This window comes from Orbicella faveolata, unplaced genomic scaffold, assembly GCF_042242905.1.
Source record: "Orbicella faveolata isolate gen_17 unplaced genomic scaffold, um_ofav_v1 contig_1, whole genome shotgun sequence".
In the NCBI taxonomy this organism is placed as follows: Eukaryota; Metazoa; Cnidaria; class Anthozoa; order Scleractinia; family Merulinidae; genus Orbicella; species Orbicella faveolata.
The window spans coordinates 18,584,533-18,594,185 of record NW_028301536.1 but is presented as its reverse complement, the minus strand read 5'-3'; the positions used below and the strand labels follow the sequence as shown (position 1 = coordinate 18,594,185).

At 36.9% G+C, this 9,653-nt stretch overlaps 2 protein-coding genes across 2 annotated transcripts; one reads left to right on the top strand and one right to left on the bottom strand.

The window, feature by feature from the left end:
* Window positions 1-2,382: 2,382 nt before the first annotated feature.
* LOC149118309 (uncharacterized) lies at window positions 2,383-4,281 on the bottom strand. The gene has a single exon (XM_089293646.1). It carries the CDS (start codon window positions 4,195-4,197, stop codon window positions 3,253-3,255), a length of 945 nt encoding a protein of 314 aa, XP_089149772.1. The 5' UTR covers window positions 4,198-4,281; the 3' UTR covers window positions 2,383-3,252.
* Window positions 4,282-7,226: 2,945 nt separating this feature from the next.
* On the top strand, window positions 7,227-9,401 carry LOC149118308 (adenosine receptor A1-like). The gene has a single exon (XM_089293641.1). The coding sequence runs from the start codon at window positions 7,890-7,892 to the stop codon at window positions 8,961-8,963; it is 1,074 nt and encodes a 357-aa protein (XP_089149767.1). The 5' UTR covers window positions 7,227-7,889; the 3' UTR covers window positions 8,964-9,401.
* Window positions 9,402-9,653: the final 252 nt, after the last annotated feature.

Below are 9,653 nucleotides of genomic sequence, written 5' to 3'. Positions count from 1 at the left end.
CGAAAAACGAACTTTATTATATGGCTGAATCCATTAGCGGGCAGGATGAATCAAATCCTGCTCTGTGATTGGCTACCCGAGCGGGCAAGATGGAGCTATCTTGCCCGCTCGGAGGATGAACCGGTAGTTTACTAGTTTCAAAATCACAGAACAGGATGAGTTTTCCACCTATATTTCCAAAAAAGAAATCATCTAAAATAGTTTTCCAAGTGCTGTTGCTCTCTCCTAGATACTTTTTTAAGATCATCACTCTTTGAGCCGATATCATGGATTCAATATCAAGCATTTTTAGTCCTCCATTTTCAATATCATTGATAAGCGCGGTCCGTTTAATTTTATCATTACCTTTCCAAATGAAACCGAAAATCAGTCTGTTTATCTCCTTGACAAGATCGTTTGATATTGAGATTGCAGTCGCTTTACTCAAAAATTTTGGAATAATGAAGGTCTTAACTATTTGAATCTTACCAATCAGGGTAAGACCCCTCCACTTCCACATACTCAGCGTTTTTTTAATAGATTTGAATATTGAGTCGAAGTTTGCTTTGTCTCGTGATGGTTTGTGATAGTCAAAAACGGTACCTAATATCTTGATGATTTTCGCACTTTGTGAGTAAAGTCATTTTGTACTAGTTTATGTGGGCCGATACCAAAAACTTCTGTTTTATCGTCGTTAATTCGGAGACCAGAATGCAATGAAAAAACCTTTAAAGTTGTACAAAGTCGCGAATATGCATTTATGTCTTTTAGAAAACAAGTCATGTCATCTGCAAAAAGCGTGAGTTTGATCTCCACGTTTTTGACCATTATTCCTTGTATGGTTTTATCCTGCCTGATTTGACATGCGAGAACTTCCAAAGCTAAGATGAATAATAAAGGTGATAGAGGGTCACCTTGTCGTACACCACGATGGATACAGAAAAGATCTGTAGTAAAGCCGTTATTTAAGATACAGCTGGATATGTTTGTATAAAATGTTTTTACCCATTGTAAAAAATACGGTCCAAAATTGAATTTTTCCAATACTTTAAATAGATATGTATGGTCCAGAGAATCAAATGCCTTTTCAAAGTCAATTGCCATTAGAATACCTGTTGTATTTGTGAGTTTTGCCAATTCAAGTAAATCATCGATTGTTCTAACTGCATCAAATGTAGACCTTCCTTTGATAAAACCATTTTGATTATGGTGAATAAGTTCTGGCAGGATTGGCTCCAGCCTTCTAGCAAACGCTTTGGATGCAATTTTAACATCTACGTTGATCAGTGAGATAGGTCGCCAGTTCTTTATAAATCGTCTATCTTTATCTTTTTTCTCCAATAGGGTAATCATTGCCTGCTTTTGCGAAGTTGATAGTTGCCCGTGTTGGTGAGAGAAGTTTAGAGACTTTTCGAGATATTTTGCAACCACGTGCCAGAACGCCAAGTAAAATTCCACAGTTAAACCGTCACTTCCAGGTGTTTTGTTTTTCGGAAATGTCTTCAATGCTTCGTACAGTTCGGATCTAGTAAGTTGTTTATCTAAAGTCATTTTCTCTTCATCAGACAATTTTTTAGTATCCACTTCATTAAGGAAACGATCAATTGAATTCTCACCTAAATTATACGAGTCTCTATCATAGAGTTTTTCATAGAAATCATGAATCTCTTTCATTATTTCTTTTGGGTCTGTTATATATGAATCATTATCCACGGATAATTTCCGTATACATGTCTTTTTCTTTTTAGCACTTTCTAAATTTAAAAAATACTTGCTATTCTTTTCGCCCTCTTCATACCAACTCACCCGAGATCTTATGATTGCTCCTTGTGTTATATAATCATAATGGCGTTCGTATTCTGATTTGAGAACTTCTAAATCGCAGAGATTTTCAGCACTTGGGTGTTCGTCACATTTTCGCTGACACTCTTTTAATCTAATTTCCAAATTTACCAGCTCTGACCTTCTCTCTTTTGCTTTCTTCTTACTATAACCAATCGTTTCATAGCGTATTTTATATTTTAAATAATCCCAGGTAACCCGCGGGTCTTCGATTTCTCTACTTTCGTCTACCCATTCACCGATTTTGTTTCTAATTAGGTCTACATATTCTTTATCTTCTGACAAACTTGCATTGAATTTCCAAAAAGACGGTCCATAGGTTGAGTTCTCTATACCATTAATGTACAACGTAATGGCGGAATGGTCAGATCTAATAGCAGGGATAATATCGACCTTATCAACCTCTTCCTGTATATTATTTGATATCAACCAATAATCTAACCGCCGTTGAATCATTGGAGTTTTCTGTCTCCAGGAGAAACGTTTTAATTTTGGGTTTCTGATTCTCCAGATGTCTATTAGGTCAAGAGAAAAACATAGATTTTCTATCTTTTTGGACGATTCTTTCAATTTTGGAGATCCTCCCGATCCATCCAAATCTGGGTCGCGGATAACATTAAAGTCACCACCTATTATTATTTTGCAATCAGTGTCAATTTCCAATTTGTCGAATTCGTTCTGTATTTCGTCGTAAAAGATGCATTGTTCGTTGGTCTTATTTGGCGCATAGATATTCAAAAATAAAAAAGATTGACCTTGAACAAGACCTTTTAGAATGATATACCGACCTAGATTATCTTGTTTACATACCTCAAATTTACAGTCAAGCCCTTCTTTGACTAGTGTTAAGACACCTCTGCTGTGTTCAGAACCATGACAAAAAAACAAGTCTCCTCTCCACTGGGATTTCCAGGTGTTTTCCACCTCGGATGTGCTGTAGGTCTCTTGTAGAAAAATTATATCAGCTTTATCCTTCATACACCAATGAAAAAGTGCTTTTCGTTTATCAAAAGATCTTATCCCCCGAACATTTAAGGATAGGATACCAAAATTTAAATTAAGTTTTGTAACTTTTTAAGGACATATTTAAGTGAAAAGGCGAGCAGTTGCAGAGAATGAGATAGTAATCTTTAGTAGATGAGCTAATGAAAAAATTTGCATGTCTCTTGAACAAAAAAAAGGTAAAACTAATTAATATTGAAAAGGAAAAAGAAACAAAAGAAAAACATTTATAACACCTACAACTACAATTGAACATGTATGTAAAACAGTAGCCAGCGATAAAAGCTGTTAATTGCGCTACTAATGGAATAGGTCTTGCACGCATTGCGCTAACTAGATGACACGCATGCAGCTCCATTTTTAAGAACAAGTGTGAATGAGGCTTACATGTTATGAATACCTAGATAGAGAGTTTATGTTCCAAAGAAATTAGAAGATTCGTATACCCTCAATAAAAAGTTTGTCCGGCTCTGATCTTTTGAAGAACGCCGATTTTCCGTCTTCTTTTGCTTTTTTGAACTTAGGCATTAATTCCTTTCTGCGGTCCACAATTTCTTTCGGAAGGTCTGGCGATATTCCGAAACCAGTTCCTTTCAGCTTTCTTGCACTTGACATGACTCGCTCTCTGTCGGAGTATCGCAAAAAACGTGCGATTATTGGTCTTGGTTTTTCTTGCGATGGGTCGCGCTTGCCAATGCGGTGCACTCGTTGATACTCAAAAGAATCCGCCTCGCTGATGTTAAGTTCCTTCTGTATAAAGCCAATTAACACCTCTTTGACATTTTCTTCTGAGAGGTGGAAAGATTCAGCAATGCCGTAGAAGCGAAGGTTTTCCCGTCTTTGATACACCTCCATATACAACTTCTCGTTTCTTAAGGCCTCGATCTTTCCCTTGAATTTGTTTTCGGTGTTTACTGTATTTTCTTGGATAGTTTGTTCCAGAAGCTTTACTTTCTTCTTTAAATTTTCTATCTCTGTATTTGCGAACGACATTCCTTCATCTAACACCTTCAGTTTTGTTGTGGCGTCCCTGCTGAAGCTTTCAAACTGCTCAGCTTTATCCTGTAACTTGTTAACCTTTCCATCGACCACTTTCACAAAACCCTCAAGGATGTCCAATTTCTTTTCCATGTTGTCTAACTTCTGCAGAACAAGGTCTAGCTTCGGCATTACAGAATTAGCCAACTCCACGGCAGCGGCGGTTTCGTCTTCTTCGCTCGATTGCACCGTGTCAGACATGTGCAACTTGACTTTGGCTTTCTTCTCCAACGGTGAAAGGGATTCTTCTTCCGACGAGTTGGATACACTTCTCCAAGTTGGCCCAGTTCTCTCTACATGAGTTTTTCGTCTGAACTTTTCTCCTTTTTCTGCCATGTAGAGGCCTCCATATACGAATTTTGAGCGGAGCTAGCAAAAACACGTCTATACTCTACCCATGCTCGGCCCAATCCCCCGTTCATCTTCCAATATTCTACAAAGAGTGTCTAGAGGCATTTCGTAATTTAAAGAAATCCAAGGTAGCCACCTATGAGGATGTTGTAGACCAAATTATTTGGAATAATAGGAATATTGTGATACACGGAAAATCTCTTTTTGAAAAACATTTGTTTACTAAAGGAATTGTTAAAATTGGTGACTTGTTATCCGATACGGGTAAATTTCTTGAAAGCCCTAAAGTGTTGGAAGCGAATCTATCTCCAATCCAGTACTTCAAATTAATAGGAATTGTAGATGCCATACCAAAAGAATGGAGATTAATTATCAAAGAATCACATATTCAACATCAGCAACTATATCCTCAACAGCATTTGGATACAGTGTATATTTATATCGACGAAACCAAATCGGATCTGTTAAAAGCCTCTTCAAAACTTTTGTATAAAGGATTTAAAACAAAGAAACAAACTCCTCCAACCGCCAAAAGGAAGTTGAAGGACAAATATCCAGAGGTTATAGAAGACTGGAAAAAAATTTATTCTTTACCATTCACTGTCACACTTGAAACAAAAATTAGAGAGTTCCAATATAAATTATTAAACGATATAATTTTCACAAATGAGAGGTTATTCCGTTTTAAAATGATTGAATCACCAATGTGCACCTTTTGTTTGAAAGAGGTCGAGTCCCTCGAACATTTGCTCTTTTATTGTGATACAACAAAAGACTTCTGGCGGGCTTTTTCTTCTTGGCTTTCAAACCAGAATGTATCTTTGGACACTTTGACATTTGAAAATATATTGTTTGGAGTGTTCAACAACAACGAAGACTTTATTATCCTGAATCACTTGATACTGCTAGGAAAGTTTTTTATTTATAAATGTAAATTAAATAAAATTAAACCAACATTAACAATATTTTTAGCAAAGACAAAAACCGTTTATTACATTGAAAAAAAAATAGCTACCAAAAATAACCAACTTTATAAACATTACAAAAAGTGGGAAAAACTAATGCCATCTCTTAATAATAGTTGAGCTTAATTTGTAATTTCTCCTTCTCAGCATGTCACTAACTTACTTTCTTTTTTTTTTTTTTTTTTTTTTTCTGTATTTGGGTAGCTGCACTATTGTAAACAACGCATTGTATATTCTTTAGGTATAATTAGGCTACGATTAGTAATTATAATTTGTTGTATGTAATCTATTGTAGTTATGACGTATTGTAAGTATTGTAACTAGTGTTATGTCTTGTGTTGTATTGTATGTATTATAACCCAAAATGTTGAAAAAAAATAAAAATTACAAAAAAAAAAAAAAAAAATCTTGCCCGCTCGGGACTACCCGCCATGTCCCAGAAGAAAAATTTCCTCGAAAGCCATATAATAGATCCTTTATTGACCAAGCTTGTTCGGTCAAGATGGCTTGATATTGACCTCGTTCTTTTTTTTAACGAGTTTATGGACTGAGACGGAGTCGAGGTCCATAACCACGCAAAAAAAAAAAACTTGGCCAATATCCAGCCACCTTAACCTCACCCTTGGTCAATAACCATACGTATTTGGGTCAGTAATGTTCATTTACACTTTCTATGTTACTCGAACAATATGTGTACATTTTGAAAATCAGTTAATGACAATATTAAGAGTAATACTGTGTTAGCTCCACCTGTTTTAAATTAAAATTAGGATTCCCATTATAGCCAATATTTCCTTTGCTGCCCAAAACACTCCACATTTATCCCAAAAAAACTCTTGTTATGTTGAACGCACTCTGTCTCCGATTGGAACAGAATTTTCCTTGCGGCGGGTAACAGAAAACGTCCCAACCTCGTTCCCAGAGTCCTCTTTCTTCCCTCCTCGAGTAAGGACCCTGGGAACAAGGTAGAAAACACCTTGCCCGATGTTAACATAAATATTAAGAGTTGAAATTCCTACTGTTTACTGACTATTCATTCAAAACAAAATAAAAAAAACGGAAATTATGTTTCTACGGTTTCAAGCCATGCTAACACAAAAAAGAGGGCATAAAATGGATTAAAGAAGTAAAACTGTCCGGAAGCAATTACGGTAAATCGATCCCCCGCAGCCGCAGTCGTTATTTTATATAGTAGTAGTCAATATTTTTGGTCGACAACTCCATCATAAATTGTCGGAATGGAACTTTTGTTTCATGTTAATTCAGCTCCAATAACTATGATTCGTTTAATTAAAACGAAGGAAACGAAAATAGTGAATATTTGTACGTGTTATCTTGGACTTGTAGGGTGAGCACGTTGTAAAAAACTAAGTGGTTTGCTGCGTGTTTTTTCGTTAAGTTTTATTCATTTTGCGCCTCGCTGTGACGCAGAGGAAACTAATCAGAATTACCTTAGTAACACAAGCGCTGAGAAAGGAAGGCTACGAAGTGAGACACCGGTTTGTTCAATTTGTCGTGGACAAATTTATTTGACATGAAATTATCTCGGATAATCCTCTTGTTTCCAAAATTTAAAACACTCAATCAAAATGAATTAGCCATCGAGCCATTTGATTTCAAATTGAAATCATTCATTTTAGGTTTTCTCGTGATCATTATTACTATTTTTTTTAATATGCGATTTTAAGCGCGGCTTCTCTATAACAGTTAGTTGTGTTTTCAGATATCAGACCCATATTATTTCTCTTCAATTAAATGACAAATCTACCAGAAGGATTTTTTTCTTTTAATTAAAAATTCTACGGCGAGTAAATTTCCTATTTGTCGTTAGCTAAAGATCTTTTGAGCTTCAAAGACATCTAACATGTATTCATTTCTTGAAAGGTTTCATTACGTTGCACACACGGAAGCTGTTTCAACTGAATTTCAGAAAGATTATTGATAAAAAAGTAACATCATCCACGGAAGTAAAACAAATTTACAATAAAATTTACTTTCCCAGCTTAACATTGTTGTTTTAAGTTCTGCCTTAAAGTAAATGCTGAAGCTATTTTTTCTTTTCTCTTTCCGTAGAAATTTAATACCTATTTAAGAGAACGTGCATTGGTCGATAATACTCTTTCTCAATAACACGAAATTGCATCAGCTAAGCCAGAAACCGGTTGTTCTAGAATGAGGCAATTGTATACTCTTTCGTTAGCGACAGATGATTACGGTAATTTTAATTTCTTTTAGTAGAAGAGTTTGCCATTAAATGATGCCATTGTCTGGTTGGCTGACACAATTTTACAATAGCTGCTTCCTGGCGGTAGAGAGTGTTAATTTGGAGGCATAATGGATAGAGGTAATGTCACAATCATCTGTTGGACGTCATCTGCTATTGTTTCAACTGAGAACTTGTCAATTTATACCGTAAGCAAATGGGAAAACTCACTGACACAGGTTATATCAAGCAGTGGTTAGATGTTGTTTCGTTCACACAAAGGACTTGTGAAACCGGCGCTTGTTCTCAGTCCAACGAGTTTCGGGGATCAATTTGCAAAAAAGAACATTGCGAGAGAAAAAAGCGCGAAACTGAGTCATTCGCGGGCTCATGTGACCAAGCTGATTCATTAGTCAACGTTATGAATAACATTTTTCCATATTGTCGGGCAAATGACGAGTTTCGACGATAAAGCTTTTACTGGTTAACAGTTTCCAGAAATCGCAATTATGAACGAGAGCCTCGAATCACACGATCATGATCATAAACATATTGAAGAGATTCCAACGGTGGCGCTTTTGGCAGGAATTTTTAGTTTGTTGTTTGGCGTACTTGCGTTTTCAACAAACAGTCTTCTGCTGTTTACTGTCTACAAAGACCCACACAAGTGTTTCCGAACGCGCGCTACTACATCTTTTGTGGTTAGTCTCGCGCTAAGTGATTTTATTGGGGGATCTTTCGTACAGCCCTTGTATGCAGCGCACATGTTTTGCGTCGCAACTGGAGTCGAGGGAGAGAAGCTTTACAAGATTTCGTTGATCTCTTCTCATGTCAGTACAAAGATCTCGATTCTGACGGTTGTTGCATTATCAGTTGATAGGTACTTAGCTGTCAAGCTTTCCTGGAAATATAAAGCGCTCGTAACAACGAGGAGAGTCGTCGTTTGCTGTGCTATAATCTGGCTCTTTTGTGGCGTGTTCGAAGCCTCTCATTCGACCGGTGGCTCCGAAGAACTGTTCCATTCTGTTGATCTTCACCTGCAGACTACAGTTCCCTTGGTATCTCTTTGCGCTGTCTACGCGGCCACTTACATCGAATTCCGTCGTTATTCAAGAAACTTCGTCTTTGGACGAACGGAGAACACGGTAGGCGGGAGATCGCGCGTTTTCGTCCGGAATATAAGCCTAGAAAAGAAGATCGTTTTGACGGTTGTGTTAATTATGGTTGTGCTGTTTATATCGATCGTGCCTTATTTAATCGTCAACAATTTGGAAGAGCAATGCCACGAGGAAGAAAGCAATGGTGTATGTGGCAAGATAGCGTTTGCAATCACAAAAGCGTTGTCCTTGCCGATGCTATGTATTAGCTGCGCGGTGAATCCATTTCTCTACGCCTGGAGAATTCCGCAGTATAGGCACGCTTTACGATCGGTTAGTCACACAGCTTGCGCCAGCTTTAGGCGACGCACCCGAACAGTTAGCACGATATCAAACGGCCTCCCTTCAGCACTTGCCACTCCGAGTTTAATTGAGCAGAATACTCCTGTGGCGAATTATACTCACAAAAAGCAAGCAGAAAGTTAAAGAATAATGACACGTAGAGTTGTTAAAATACCGATATTTAAAGAGGCGCGCGAATTGTGCATCTGTCCTTGAGTGACAAATAATACCACTACTTTGAAAATTTTGATTTGTTATTGTGGTTTGTGTTATGTAGGAAAATTGAAGAAGCGATTGCCTACACCCTACAATCTGCCTTACAAAACTGGCAGGTGCATTTTAGCATTATTTAACAATAACGATTAAAAAAAAACCTGAGGGTATAATTATTTTTACAAAATGGATGTTGTGAATAGGATGCTATTTGACATCTGACAGTCTAAAGCTTTATCTTTTACATTTAAACAAATATGAATAATGAATTAGTTGAAAGAAGTACATTTTAACAGCTTTTGTGACTATGTTTCGGAAATACCATTAAGCCGCATATTTCCTCAATAAATGATTTCACAGCTACTAAAATGTTGTCTCATTTCTTTCTTGATTCTTCATTCTTGAACTTGCAATATAGTTGCCTCGATTGTCAAATCTACCCATCAGCAGGCGAGAATCGAAGTCAGCCGCGAAAGGTTTTAATTAGTTTCCCGTCTTGAGCAAACGTTTAAATCGAGTAGATCTTTAAAACTGTATTTTCAATGGCCCCAAAAGGTAGGAGCTTACAAGTACCCAATAAATATGCTTTTACTGCGAACAACTGGAATTTCAATGGCTGCA